The following is a 15,096-nucleotide window of genomic DNA, read 5'->3' on the forward strand; positions in this document are numbered from 1 at the left end:
CCTTGGCACTGAGCACACCCCTGTCCCCCAGGGCAGACTTTGGGCTCACGGGCTGTTTGTTCTTGCCTCAGCTATCACAGAATCATGGAAACACAAAAGGGTTTGAGTTTGGAATGGACCTTACTGACCATCCCCTTCCACCTCCTGCTTCCACTATCCCAGGGTGCTCCAAACCATATCCACTGGCTTTGGGCACTGCCAGGGATCCAGGGGCAGCCACAGCTGCTCTGGGCACCCTGTGCCAGGGCCTGCCCACCCTCACAGGGAACAATTCCCAATTCCCAATATCCCATCCATCCCTGCCCTCTGGCAGTGGGAGCCATTCCCTGTGTCCTGTCCCTCCATCCCTTGTCCCCAGTTCCTCTCCAGCTCTCCTGGAGCCCCTTCAGGCCCTGGCAGGGGCTCTGAGGTGTCCCTGGAGCTTCTTCTCTCCAGGTGAGCATCCCCAGCTCTCCCAGCCTGGCTCCAGCCCTTGGAGCATCCCTGTGGCCTCCCTGGACTTGCTCCAGGAGCTCCACATCCTCCTGCTGGTGCCTCCAGACTGGGAGGGAGCACTGCAGGAGGGGTCTCACGAGAACAGAGCAGAAGGAGACAATCAGCTCCCCTGACTTCCTGGGTCTGTAGATCTGATTTCAGAGCCAGAACATCCTGCCTTGTGCTTGGCCACCCTCAGCACTACAGGAGGAACTGAATCCCATTTTCCACGACCAGTGCTGATGCAGGGAGCAGCTCCCCTTTCCAGCAAGCCTGTGGGACAGTGTGTGAAGAGAAGGGACCCCCCAGGGAGGGGCAGCAGAGGACAATGCCATTACCTGTGGGTGCTCTCCTTGGGCAGGATGAAGGACAGCTCTGCCCCGGCGTTGCTCTCCATGGTGGCATTGGGCACGTAGTGGCAGATGAGGCGGGAGATCTCGCCCAGGTTGCAGTAGGGCTCCTTCACCATCACCATGTGATACCCAGCCCCTGGGGGGAGCCACGAGAGAGGGAGAGGAGGGTCAATCCCAGCCTGGGCAGGGGGCTGGGACAGAGAGGGATGCACAGGCACCGCTGTGCACCGGACACGGACACGATGCAAGAGCAAACGTGGGGATGGGCCCCAGGAGAGGCTGAACAGCAGGATGGGGAGCACCAGCCATCAGGCAAGGAGCAATGGATCCCCTCCCTGCTCTCCATACCCCTCCTGCTCCTCCCTGGCCAGGAGAGCACACGGAGCACAGCCTGCCCTGCTCCCATACCGTATTTGCGCTTGAGGAAGAGCGAGGAGCCGCAGCACTGCAGCTCGCCCTTGGCCATGATGGCTATGCGGTCCCCCAGCAGGTCTGCCTCGTCCATGAAGTGAGTGGTCAGCAGGATGGTCCTGTTGCTCCTTTGCTGCTGCAGGAGATCCCACGTGGCTCTGCGGGAGGCTGGGTCCATCCCCGAGGTCGGCTCATCCAGCATCACCACCTGCACTCAGGAGAGGGGAGCAGGTCAGAAAGGGCTGGGGGAGGCCCAGCAGCACGGGAGGGACAACCTCAGGGCCCAGGAGAAACCTCACAGCAATGATCTTGGGGAGCAGCTGCCAGACAGCAGAGCCTCAGGGCACGGCCTTCAGAGTGCGGGTGCTCCTGCCCGCTCCCCGCTGTCCCTGCTTCTCCCACTGGCTCAGGGCAGATGAGGAACAGCCTGGGAGCCACCCCAAGGAGCTGCAGTGGCCCAGGTGTGAGGGGGGCCCAGCAAAGGCACCTGCCTTGGAGTCCCCGATGAGGGCGATGCCGATGGACAGCTTGCGCTTCATGCCCCCGGACAGGGCCTTGCTCAGCGAGCGGCGCTTGTCCTCCAGGCCCAGGATCCTCAGGATGTGGGTGATCTCCTCAGGACACTTGGAGGCTGGGTATCCCTTCAGCTGCCAGACAGGGGAAGGGAGGGATGAGCCCAACTGCAGGGCTGCCAAACCCCCCCACGCTCCCGGCTCCACACTCAGACAGCAAAGTGGGGAAGCAGAGCTGGACTCCTGCCCACCCCTGCAGGAGCTGGCACAGCTGGCAGGGGTGGCTCCATGGAGTTATGCTGACTGAGACCCTGCACTCCTCCACCAGCCTGCAGATGAGGTGGGAAGGGGATGCAAGGGCTGTTCTGCTTATCATGGAATCATGGAATAGTTTGGGTTGGAAGGGTGCTATAAGATCATTTAGGCCAACTGTCCCGCCTTGGGCAGGGACACCTTCCACTATCCCAGGCTGCTCCAGCCCCATCCAACCTGGCCTTGGACACATTCAGGGATCCAGGGGCAGCCACAGCTTCTGTAGATCACCCTCACAGGGAAGAATTTCTTCTGTATATCCCATTCAACTCTGCCCTCTCTCAGTGTGAAACCATTCCCCATTGTCATTCCAGGCCCTTGTCCAAAATCCCTCTCCTGGAATCTCTGTAGTCACGCCGAGAGGCTCCAAGGTCACCCTGAAGCCTTCTCTTCTCCAGGTGAACACCCCCAGCCTGGCTCCAGAGCAGAGGTGTTCCACCCTCTGACCATTTTGGACCCACCTGATATATCTCACCCCCAGAAGCCCAGGTGCCTCCCCAAGGGCTGTCCCCCTGCTCGGTGCCAGGCTCACCCCTGCATAGAAGTGGAGGTGCTCTTCCACAGTCATGTTGTCGAAGAGGACGTCGTGCTGGGGGCACAGCCCCAGGCTGCGGCGGATCAGCACCATGTCCTGGGAGATCTCGTAGCCATTGATGTAGGCCTGCCCGCCCGTCGGGGAGTGCAGACCTGTGGGGAGCTCAGGGTGACCCCAGTGCAAGGAGACAGTGGAAATGTGGAGGGTCCTGATGAGCAGCCCTCCCCCACCAGTTTTCTGCCAAAAACCAGAGCAGGTCTGTCTCGTGCTCAGCCTGGGGGACAGCAGCTTCCTCCTGCTACAGGACGGGCTGCAGGGCACCCACAGGTGGGAACTGGCCCCCAGTGCAGACAGGAGAGGAACAGGCAGGTCAAAGACGGTTCTGAGCCGTGCAGAGAGCCAGGCAGGGCCAGGGCAGAGTTCCAGGAAGGTCCCGTGAGCCCCCTGAGCTGCCAGGAGCAGCTCAGAGCAATAGAGAACAGAAGGGGACAATCAAAGGTCATCGTGTCCCTTGTGCCAAAATAGGTATCCTGGAGCCCAGCAGATCAAGAATGACAAACAGCAGATCCACCTTATCTGTGTTACCATGGCAAAGCCTACAGAGAGCAATCCTGGACAGCAGTCTCTTCTCACAGCTCTCCAGCACAAAACCTGGCTGCCATTTCACCCACTGGCTGATCCCACTCTTGTGGAGGGCTGAGCAGGGACCCCCATGCTCCTTCTGTGCCCCTCTCACTACCCTGGCACTCCTAGCCAATGGCTCAGGAAACTGAAGGTGCTCCAAGGAGATCAAAAACCCCTCCCCACCCTCAGAGACAGGGCCTGGCTCTTGTTCAAGGGTAAAGCCATCAGCTCCTGCAGCAGGAGACTCCTACCTGTGAGCATGGATAGAGTGGTGGTCTTCCCAGCACCGTTGTGTCCCAACAGGACAGTGATCTGCCCCTCGTACATGTTCACTGTCAAGTCCTTCACTGCCTCTTTTGTCTTGTTTCCCACTTTGAAGACCTGTGGAGATGAAGTCCATGAGTTGGTGCTGTGCTTCAGGCAAGTGCCTCAGCTCCACCCAGCAGGCAAAGCCTGGGATGCTCACGGGGTGTTACCAGGAGACAACAGGTCTAATTCAGGTTAAATTCAGCTGTCAACAAGTTAAATACAGATGTCACTGCACCTCTAAGTACACAGCACTTCATCCCACCACAAAATGCAGCCAGCTCTGGGGAAGAGCTATACCCAGCCCCAGGGCAGCACAAGGACACAGAATCAGGCAGCAGATTTTACAAAACCAACATTATGGTGTGTTTGTGCCCTGCTGGGCAGTCAGTACCTTGGACAGGTGCTTTATTTTGATGCCTGACACGAGGTCAGCTGGCTCCTCCTCAATGTACTGACTCTTCAGGGCTTTCTCAGGGTCCTCCTCCTCCTCTTTCTCTTTCCCCACAACGGTCCTGGGCCGCCCACACCAGTACGAGGGCTGATGGAGGAAGGGAGAGACAGAAATCAGGCACAGGCAGAGCCCATCTCTTCATCCCAGCCTTGGCCACCCTCCTCCTCCCACAGACATCTCCCAAGGATCTCCCAGACTGCTCTCCTCGGCCTGGGAATTACCAAGCAGAACATCTTCAGCAGCAGGGCTGACACGATGGAACAGCTCCTCCTGCCCTCCCCCATCTCTCCCTCACAGCAGGACTGCCTGTGCTTACACAGCAGCTCTTCCCCATCTTCATCCCCATGGAACAAATTCCACTGAGAAGTAAAATCACTCAGGCAGCATCATCCTGCCCAGGAGAGCCCATGGATGACCATCCCCTCCAAAACTCCTGAAAAACACTAAATACAGCTTGGGGTCCAGCTGCTGCAGTCACAGCCCCTTTTTTTTACATGGCTCTCTAGGAATGAAACTAAGTGTTTGGGACCTTAAATCCTGGTGGGAATAACAATTCAATAACTCCTGGATGCAAAATCAGCTTTTGTCAATGGCTGCATCTCTGTTTCCCCAGTCTGACTGCAAGAGGGAGTGAGATGCTGGCATGAAACCACTCTAGGATGAGGAATTTGGAAGGGAGAAGGAAAAGCCTCTCTATCAAATAACAAAGGATCCATCTCCAGTATGCAAACAGAACAGACTCTCCCTGCAGCCATGTAGCTGCAGTGCCCACGCAGCTGCAGCTGCAGAGGGTGATGCCAAGTGTTTGGCTTGGCAGAGCGAGGGTGGCTCAGCTGAGGGGTGACACCCACCCCTGGCATGTGGCAGCTGGCAGTGACACACAGGTCAGCCATGCCCGCCTGCATGGCAGTGCTCAGGGGTGTCAAATGGCTGCATCTGGCTCCTCCCACCTGGGCTTTCTCTCCAATGCCTTTGCTGGGGCCTGGAGACATTTAAAAACACCCTGCATGCCAGGAAGTGCTGGGAGAGAGCTCTAAAGCCAACATGACCTTCATCCCCAGTAAAAATCAACAGCTCCATCAGCCTTTAGTGAGGACATGCTGCAGGCCCTGTGATTTTGGAGGCCAGATGGTGCCACCCTTGGCCATCTGTGTGGCCTAATGCACGGCACAGAAGTGGTGACTGTCCCCAGGGATGCCCCTCCAGCCCAGGGAGGGGTGCAAGCAGTGCTCACCGTGAGGAAGAAGTACCAGGGCTGTGGCACACCGTACTCCCCAGGGAACACAGCCTCCACGTACCAGGCCACCACACCATACAGCACCGAGTCCAGCAGCAGCATCCCCAGCACCTGGGCCAAGGTGAAGTTGTCATCCACGCTGACAGGCTTCATGAGGTCCCTCCACTGGATGCCAGTCCCTGCAAGGCACATGGGACACTGCTCCCTCTGCATCCCTAGGAGGGCCATCTTCTCCAGGCCTGGCAGAGAGCAGCCCCTCTGCCAGCTCACTGCTCCCTAACCAGGAGCCCCTGCACGGCTCTGTGATCCTCTGCAGATGGAGGGAAAACAGGCACTGACCCCTCGAGGCTCCCCACCCCACCATGATCCTTCCATGGCATTCTCTGCCACTGCCTGGGAAGAAATGATCCCTTCTCCAGCATCACCCCTCCAATCACTACTGCCACACCTAGTAAATGCATGGCTCTGCATGGAACCAACAAATTTAAATTAAATTTTAAATTACATAAATTAATTCTTTTTAATTAAAGAAATTAAGGATATATATTGTGAAGGAGGAAATGCAATGGTTCCCATCCATTAGAACAGAATTCTTCTAGTAATTAAAGTGAGGATGGTCCTTTGCACAGCCCAGGGGCACAGGCACAAGTTCAGAGAGCCCTGGTATGGGAGCCATCAGCTCTAGTAAGAAGGAAATTGCTTCTTCTGTCCAGTGTCTCTCCACCAAGGCAGTGGCACCCCACCACAAACGAGGCTGACAGGAAGGGGATGCTGCTCTCCCCAGGAACAGATGGCCCTGCTCACCTTTCCCCTCAAACATGCCGATGAGCTGCGCCCCCATGGCCATGGCCACGTTGGAGATGAGGCAGGACGCCAGCTTCTGGCTGTGGGACATCAGGTCGTAGCGGGGCGAGATGAAGAAGTAGGGGATGTAGGAGAAGAAGTAGAGGAAGCCACCAGCAGCAGCTGCAACGTTTGCTGCCAGCACAGGGAAAAGCAGGAGGGAGAACGTCAGGGTGAGGCCACCCAGCACGGCTCACCAGCTTCCCACCCAGGGACGTTCCAGATTTGGGCACTAAGCACGGTTATGTAGGGGCAGCACAGGGACACACCCACATCCCAGCAAGGCAGGAGCCTGACCACAGCCCCAGCCCCATGGTGGGCAGCTGCAGAAGCCTCTGCCCATCCCAGAGCAGAGTCCGGGGCCAAGCCAGCCAGATGAGGCCCTGAGACAGGAGCTGGTACCAGGGAATGGTCTGGCTTGGAAGGGGCATTAAAGACCACCTTGTCCCACCCCCTGCCATGGGAAGGGACACCTTCCCCTATTCCAGGTTGCTCCAAACCCCCTCCAACCTGGTCTTGAACAGTGCCAGGGATCCAGGGGCAGCCACAGCTGCTCTGGGCACCCTGTGCCAGGGCCTGCCCACCCTCACAGGGAACAATTCCTCATTCCCAATATCCCATCCATCCCTGCCCTCTGGCAGTGGGAGCCATTCCCTGTGTCCTGTCCCTCCATCCCTTGTCCCCAGTCCCTCTCCAGCTCTCCTGGAGCCCCTTCAGGCCCTGGCAGGGGCTCTGAGGTGTCCCTGGAGCTTCTCCTCTCCAGGTGAGCATCCCCAGCTCTGCCAGCCTGGCTCAGAGCAGAGGGGCTCCAGCCCTTGGACCTGCTCTGGTTTGGGAAGCAACAGTACCCACATCCCTTTCCACACACTGTGCAGAAAATGCAGCCAAAAATGGGAAGAAATGCCCCCTCCACAAGTCCCAGTGTCAGTAACAAAAGGAGGCAGTGCAGGGGGACTCACCTCGTGAGAAGAAGGTGCTCACCATGAAGTTGAAGGAGATGGAGGAGATGGAGAAGACGGCGAGGAAGGTGAACACGAGGGTGGGGTCACTGTTGGTGAGCACTGCTCCCTGTTCGCTCACCTGCCAAGAAAATCTTGTGAAGCCCAGAGCTGCTGGAGCCAGCTGTGGTGTCAGCAGCACAGACCTGATGTTCTCCAAGTGCTGGAGACCATCTCAGGTGGGTGAGGACACCAGAAACTCCCAGACCCCTCCAGAGGGTGGAAACGCAGGTTGCCTTCATGTGATGCAGGATCTAAGGGGCAGGGGATACCCTGGACCCAGAGAGTCCCCTCCTGCTTACCCTGGTGTGGGCACATGCAGAGGGGAGAGCTCGAGGAGCTGCAGAGGCTGTGGGAGCAGGGTGGCCCTGCTCTGCATGCAGTGTCCCTGGAGCTCCCATCCCCACCTCCCTCTGGGGTGTGACCCTGCCATGAATGCAGCTGTGGCCAGCACTGCTCATTTCAGTCCAGGAAACCCAAACTCCAGACTCTGGAGGAGCCCTGGGACACCAGGACAGTCCCATGGCAGAGTGGCCCTGTCATCCCTGTGCCTTGCCAGCACAGAGTTTGTGGCCTGGGGACAGACGCTCACCTTGACACAGAAGAGCACGGTGACGAAGAACACGGACACCAGGAGGAAGAGGAAGAACATGAGGAACCAGGCACTCCAGTGCAACCAGTTGCTGAGGCCCATCATGTGCATGTACTCCTGTGGGAGGTCACAGTGTCACCCACAGCTGCACCCACACTCCCTGGGCACAGCCAGGGCAAGGCACAGGTGGCTTTCCCTCGTGGCACAAGCAAAGGTGGCAGCCCCAGGTACCAGCAGAGTGGTCCTGCACAGCCACCAGCACGGTGTGGTGTCCCCCACCTCCCCAAACAAGGGCTGTCACACTGGAGGAGTTCCCAGAGAGTTGAGCTGAGCCCAAACCCAGAGCAGGGTGCCAGTGGTGCCACCAGGGCCACCCAGCACAGGGCAGGACAGCCAGTGCCTGGGGGAAGCCAAGCCCTGCTGTTGTAAGCACGTGGCCGAGCTCCAGCCGCCCCCACAGCACACGCACAACGGGTTTCTACATGCAAAAGGCAAAAACCTTCCTTCAAACAGGCTGAACTCTTGAATCCACAAGCTCTGGAAGCCAGGCATGTTGCCCTCTCTCCCAGCCCTGGAGAAACACCACCCCTGTGGTCCAGCACCCCGGGCTGCATGGCAAGGAGAGCCCAGCCTCCTCATGGCAGCAGGATTAGCAACATTCTTCCCTGGGGCTCGCTAATCCGCTGCCATCCCCCCATCCTGCTCACTGGCTCCACACCCAGCAGGGATTTTGTTCCTAATCCAAAGGCATCATCCATTGGGGAAAGCTGCAGAGGGAGGGGAGCACATCCCAGCTCTCACCTTCAGCTTCTTCTCCTTCTCGTGGACGACGGCGCGGACGATGTTGAGCGAGGTGTAGGTGAAGCTGAGCATGAGCAGCAGGGGCAGCTGGTTCTGGATGGCCAGGAGGAAGAGGTCGTTGACGTAGGCTGGGAAGGGGAAGCGCTGCACCACCACGGTGATGTTCTCCAGCAGGCTGGCAGAGCTGGCACCGCCGTGGTACTGCATGATAGCCCTGTCCACCGCGTGCTGCACCGCCAGGAAGCCCTCCCGGAGATAACCTGCACAGCAAGAGCCACACCAGGAACAGACATGGGGCTGGGGCTGGAGGGACACACAGCCCTTGTGGGAAGGGGAACAGGGGCTAAATCTGGAGTGCAGAGGAAAAGCAATACAAGCATCACTGACACATGGGGGGCTGGGGAAGGACTGATATCACAGCAAATTCACTGAATCACTGGTTTGGCCTGGAAGGGACCTTAAAGCTTATCTTGTTCTACATCCTGCCACAGGCAGGGTAACCTTCCACTAGACCCAACCAGGATCTTGCATAACCATCATTTAGGAGGAGCTGCCAGGAAAACTCTGTTCATGGCTGCTGCCCTGCAAGATGGTTGTGACTTTGTTATGGGGAGATTCTCTGTCACCACCAACCTCCACAAGTCACTGAGCTTGTGTTTCTCCTCTTTTTCTTTGTAAACCAGAAGAATAGGCAATACTACACAGGTTGCAGTCAGAAGTATATCCTGTGACTCACACATGTGGTGTTAATTTTTGTGCATTAGAAAACACTGCAAATATTTCAATTTCCCAACAGCATCTCCCAAGTGGGAAGGGACCCACAAGGATCATGAGGCCAGCTCCTGGCCCTGCACAGACACCCCAACAACCCCACCCTGGGCATCCCTGGCAGCACTGGCCAAACACTCCTGGAGCTCTGGCAGCCTCGGGGCTGTGCCCATTCCCTGGGCAGCCTGGGCAGTGCCAGCACCCTCTGGGGGAAGAGCTTTTCCCTAATCGAAACCTCTCTCGACACAGCTTTAGATAACAAAATCAACTTAAAATAGTTTATTTTTAAGTGGAATTGCTGCCAAATGTTACCTGAACAGGAACTTAAGTTCTCTTACAAAACCCCAAATGAACATTTTGAAAGTCAGTGGGCTAAAATGACCCAGAGAGAGAGAAGATAACAGTGGAATTATGAGATTGGGAACTTTGTTTGATATTAACTCATGTACTGAGCAAACACTCTGCTTTATTTACACACTGTGAGCAAAACCTGTTTGCCCACTTCCTTGCCCTCACTCTCCCTGGACACTGAAATCGAATACAGAGGGAGAAATCCCACTGAGGGAAATATTTCCTTTGCCACCCACAGGAGGAGTTCCCAAAAATCCAGTCCTGAGCCAGCAGCAGCTCCAACAATGTCCCTGCTGGCTTATGCTCTGCCAGTGGTTTGGCTGCCCTTAAACACCGCAAACCATAGAACTGCTCTATTTACTTTTCAAGTACTTAAGCAGTACAATAAACACAGGGCAGTTTGGATAGTGATATAAAATTTCCATTAAAAATTGAAATGGGAAAAAAATTAAATTTTAAAATGATTCATGCACATTAAAATGTATCCTAATCCAACCCTGCTCAGCAGAGGTGCCCAGAGGCCAAGCAGTGCCCATGAAGTCACACAATAAAATTTAAATAAAGGATAGCTACAATATAACAAAAATAACAAAATTCTAACTATAGTCCAATTGCGTCTAAGCAATGAATAATAATTCAACAAAATAATGACATATTAATATAAAAATAATACATTATTTATAATTAATATATAAATAAATATTAAGAAGCTCTACAGTAAATAATTAATATTTAAATATTAATTTAGAATTGTGTCATTATTTGATGAATTGTTTATATATGCACAAAACTGAATATAAACATCTATAGAAAAGCATAACCATTTAACTATTTATATATTCATAAAGATTTATATGTAAATTTTAACATTTTAATATATATAAATATTTAATTGCTTGTATATATAAAATAAATATATGCTTATAACAAACAAATATTTAATTGTTCACCTTATACAGATATAAATTTAGTGTTGATATAAATAATAATTCATTATAATTAACTGAATTTAATGATTTCTTTTAAAGGCACCTATTTCTTAAAAATCTCATAGCCTGCCAGGTGCTGTAGGAAGGTGACCCCAGGTCCTGGGCCGTGCTCACCTGGCGTGCCCCCATCAGCAAACTTGGCCTCGCGGGGCCCGGGCAGCTGGAAGAGCGGGAAGAGGTAACTGGTGTGCCAGTCCCGGTCCAGGTTGGGATTCAGCCCCGTCTGCTCGCTCCGCGGGGCGTTCCTGGGGCTGTACTTGAAGCGCAGCTCATACTCCACCTGCACGGAGGGTTGGAGCTGGGTGGGACAGGCCCGGGTGACACCTGGCTGGGGGATGCTGTCCCACCTGCCCTGGCTCACCAATGGGTGGCACAGGCCCGGGTGACACCTGGCTGGGGGAGGCTGTCCCACCTGCCCTGGCTCACCAATGGGTGGCACAGGCCCGGGTGACACCCGGCTGGGGGAGGCTGTCCCCCTGCCCTGGCTCACCTGGAGGGTGGCACAGGCCCGGGTGACACCTGGCTGGGGGAGGCTGTCCCACCTGCCCTGGCTCACCAATGGGTGGCACAGGCCCGGGTAACACCCGGCTGGGGGATGCTGTCCCACCTGCCCTGGCTCACTGGAGGGTGGGACAGGCCCAGGTGTCACCCAGCTGGGGGATGCTGTCCCACCTTCCCTGGCTCACCAATGGGTGGCACAGACCCGGGTGACACCCGGCTGGGGGATGCTGTCCCACCTTCCCTGGCTCACCTGGAGGGTGGCACAGACCCGGGTGACACCCGGCTGGGGGATGCTGTCCCACTGTGCCCTGGCTCACTGGAGGGTGGCACAGACCCGGGTGACACCCGGCTGGGGGATGCTGTCCCACTGTGCCCTGGCTCACCAATGGGTGGCACAGGCCCAGGTGACACCCAGCTGGGGGATGCTGTCCCACCTTCCCTGGCTCACCAATGGGTGGCACAGACCCGGATGACACCCGGGTCTGGGTGATGCTGTCCCACCTTCCCTGGCTCACTGGAGGGTGGCACAGACCCGGGTGACACCTGGCTGGGGGGCACTGTCCCACCTTCCCTGGCTCACCTGGAGGGTGGCACAGGCCCGGGTGACACCCGGCTGGGGGAAGCTGTCCCACCTGCCCTGGCTCACCTGGAGGGGCAGCGGGGCCGAGCTGTGCGGGAAGCGGTGCCGGAACACGACGGCGGCCAGGACGCTGCCCGAGCGGTTGTCCAGCCTGACGTACTCCTCAAAGTCCCGCTCCGAGGGGAAGCCCTGAGCTGTGGGGCAGAAGCAGGAGATGCAGGGACAGGACACAGCAAGGCACCATGCACTGCTGCTCAGCCAGCGCCAGGAGCATCGCTGGGTCCAGGACAGGAGGGATGTGCCCTGACTGCTGACAGACACGGGGGAGTTACATAGGATACTGCCCTCTATCCTGGGCATGCAGACATTCCTCCTCCCTGAGAGCAGGAGTCAGCTTTCCCACAGAAAATTCTAACAGCTTGGAACACCAAGTGCTAAAATTTTCTGTGCCAAAAGATTTCCAAAAATACTCTTTCACAGGGAAATGCTGCCACCTTCTTTAACTGTTTTAGGGTGATATTTTTCAAGACGGAAACTGCAATAAAATGAGACCAAAAAGCAACCCCAAATCCTGTCACTTTACTGAAAAAAACCCAAAAACCATCAAACGGTAGCCTTGAAGTTCAGCAAAAAATGTTGTTCCAGGAGCACAAGGATTCAGAATCAGTCACAGAATGGTTTGGGCTGGAAGGGACACGAAAGACCATCCAGTTCCAAGACCCTGCCATGGGCAGGGACACCTGCCACTGGACTAGGCTACCCAGAGTAAAGACTCACAGCAATTTCTGGGGTGGAAGGAGCAGCCCCAGCCCTGCTCACCTCTGATGTTGATGGGCAGAGCTCTCTCCACCGCCTCAGCGATGCTCCGGACGGCGCTGCTGTTGGAGGGGACATAGGCCAGCTCCCAGGGGTTGCTGGCATGCTGGGAGGAGAAGAAGCTGGGCAGCTCATCCACAGACTGGCTGGGGTAGAGGGTGGCGTTGGGGTGGCTGACGGAGTGCACGCGGTGCCGCAGCGCGATCAGGATGGCGGCGAAGAGCAGCGGCAGGCACACCTCGATCAGCGTCACCAGGATCTGCCTCTTCTGCAGCCCAAACATGGGGAGACACAAACGTGGCACAAGGATATAAAACACACAGACATCCAGACAGCTACCATCAGTGTGCATCTATAGACAGATACCAATAGTACACTCTCCCTCTCTCTCTCTCTCTCTCTCAAGAGATAAAAATGAAGATGCAAACACAGAAGGTAGATGAGACAGTCATGAGGTTCAGGGCATGAGAACACCAAGGAGCAGTAGCGTTCTTGCATTCCACAAGGTTTCACAACCTGGGTTTTTCCAGAGGCCAGGAATGACACTGTGCTGGTTCCCACATCCTTCAGGGCTCTCCAGCAAAGGGATCCCCTACCCTAAGCACTGCTCCAGCTCAAAGCAGCCTCCACCAGAGCCTTCCTCACCATGCTGCTGTGCTGAATGACCCAGGCTTGTGCTCTGCTCCTTCCCTGTGCCCTGGGGCTCTGCTGTGCAGCAACACTGCTGGAACCAGTGCAACTTTTCCGGCTGGAGCTGAGTTGCTCCAGGCAGCTGGACGTTGGATCTGCATCCCAGGATGGGGCCCAGCAGAGCCTCTGGCCACAGGACTACAGCATGCCAAGCACACCCATGGGCATACCCAAGCCACTCCTGCACTACACACAGTGGCTCTTTTATTTTATTTTTTTTCTTTTAATTGAGATTCAAGCAACTGGAGAATGAACTCCAGCGCTGCACTCTGGACCTTCATGCATCAATTCCCCCAGGGCTATCTCTCCTGCACAATGCCTCCTAGCCAGTGACAGCCCCCACCAACACTGGTCCATTAGCATCCAACCCAGGTCAATTAGCATTTCATACTGGTGTCCCAGGGGAACTGTGGCCATCTTGTGGGAAGTGTCCCTGCCCATGGCAGGGCAGTGGGATGGATGGCCCCTTCCACTCCAAACCATTCTGGGATTCTGTGGTTTCCTCCTGCAAATGGAGCTGCCTTCACCCCAGGCCAGGCTCAAGAGCAGCACAGCACACTCAGCCTCAGCAGGGACAGCTCAGAGGTGTCCCTGCCCACAGGGGTTCATGGCTGCTCAGAGCATGTGCCTGCAGCAGCAGCATTAACCTTTTCTGAGGCCTCTGGCTCATTTGGGCTTCACAAGACACGGGGATTTTGCACCCTCTCCCTTTGCCAGGCTGGAAAGAGGAGCTCCAAGAGCTTAAGTGTCACAACTTTGCTGTCTCAGCAACTGGATTTTATGCAGCAACTGGTGGGCAGGCTCAGGTGGGCAGAGTCTCCAGTGGGGCAGGTAGGGAGCCCTGAATGCAGCCTGGGAAGGGAGACAGCCCTGCAGGAGCCAGGGTGAACAGGATCTTGGACAGTTTGTGAGGAAATGATAAGGGGACTACCATTACCCTGGCTCTCAGCACCCACTGTCAAAGCCCAAAACACCTCTTGGGGATTCCCCTGGCAGGAAGAGTCTACTCCAGCCACAGCCAGCCCCAGCAGCACAGGCAGGAAGCAGAAGTTTCAGGCAGGCAGAGAAAAAGGAGCTTTCCCAAAGCCACGCTCATAAAAGCAAACGCTGCAGATGTCTGATGGGTTTATAATGCAGCCCTGGCAGCCCAGCTGCCTCCCACTGATTTACTATGGCACTAAACCTCTCCCTGTCTCCTGGGCTGCCTTCAGAACAGCTCTGCCTCCCTGAACTTGCAGGCTCACACACATTCACCAGCTCTGCAGCAGAAGTCATTCAAGTCTCTATTCCAGAGGTGCCAGGGACACTCATCCATAATCACCACAAGCAGCTCTGGAGAGCCACTGTCCTCTCAGCGGGATGGGGGTGATTTGGGAGCTCTGTTTCTTTATCAGGAACAGGACTTTTAGCTGCACCCTGGCACAGCAGACCTGAGTCAGCTTGTGGCCTTGGAAAACACACTGAGATGTATTCCCACCCTGGAGCACACCCAGAAAACAACAATTTTCCCCTGCAGAGGGGATGGGGGATGCTCCTGGCTGCAAATCAGCCCTGCTGCCAGTCCCTTTTGTCCCCTCCAAGGCCAGTTCCCTGTTCTGTGCTGCCAGAAGGCCGAGTGCAGCCAGCACTTCCCTCTTCCTTTGGGTTATTTTTACAGCAACGCTGTGCCGAGCTGCAGACGGGTAACTGAAAGTGTAAAGCCAGGCTGCAGCCATCCCTGCTCCCTCCTCTTCCTCCACACTCTGCCAGGGCTGGCTCTGGGTCCCAGTGGAGCCACAGAATCCACCCAGGAACACCTAAAGGGGCTGTGACCTGGGCCAGCAGCAGGCAGGACCCTGCGGTCCCCAAATCCCTCAGTGCCACCCAGCTGCCATGGTGGGAGGTGGCTGGCAGGGGGTGGCCAGTGGTTTAATATTTTTAAGACCCCTAAAAGCTGCTCCTGAGAGTGG

General features: G+C 55.9%; 1 protein-coding gene across 1 annotated transcript in view; it reads right to left on the reverse strand.

The window, feature by feature from the left end:
* Positions 1 to 15,096, reverse strand: part of ABCA3 (ATP binding cassette subfamily A member 3) — a 32,163-nt gene that overhangs the window by 11,097 nt on the left and 5,970 nt on the right. Inside the window, exons 3-16 of the mRNA XM_058035446.1 lie at positions 12,461 to 12,725; positions 11,708 to 11,835; positions 10,675 to 10,840; positions 8,453 to 8,712; positions 7,652 to 7,768; positions 7,021 to 7,141; positions 6,023 to 6,196; positions 5,216 to 5,397; positions 3,922 to 4,068; positions 3,473 to 3,602; positions 2,595 to 2,749; positions 1,730 to 1,885; positions 1,236 to 1,446; positions 813 to 963 (exon numbers count right to left, since the gene is read on the reverse strand). Coding sequence (XP_057891429.1) covers positions 813 to 963; positions 1,236 to 1,446; positions 1,730 to 1,885; positions 2,595 to 2,749; positions 3,473 to 3,602; positions 3,922 to 4,068; positions 5,216 to 5,397; positions 6,023 to 6,196; positions 7,021 to 7,141; positions 7,652 to 7,768; positions 8,453 to 8,712; positions 10,675 to 10,840; positions 11,708 to 11,835; positions 12,461 to 12,725 — 2,363 coding nt within the window. The remainder of the gene's footprint in view (positions 1 to 812; positions 964 to 1,235; positions 1,447 to 1,729; positions 1,886 to 2,594; positions 2,750 to 3,472; positions 3,603 to 3,921; positions 4,069 to 5,215; positions 5,398 to 6,022; positions 6,197 to 7,020; positions 7,142 to 7,651; positions 7,769 to 8,452; positions 8,713 to 10,674; positions 10,841 to 11,707; positions 11,836 to 12,460; positions 12,726 to 15,096) is intronic.

The sequence above is a fragment of the Melospiza georgiana genome, chromosome 16 (assembly GCF_028018845.1).
Source record: "Melospiza georgiana isolate bMelGeo1 chromosome 16, bMelGeo1.pri, whole genome shotgun sequence".
NCBI classification, from domain to species: Eukaryota; Metazoa; Chordata; class Aves; order Passeriformes; family Passerellidae; genus Melospiza; species Melospiza georgiana.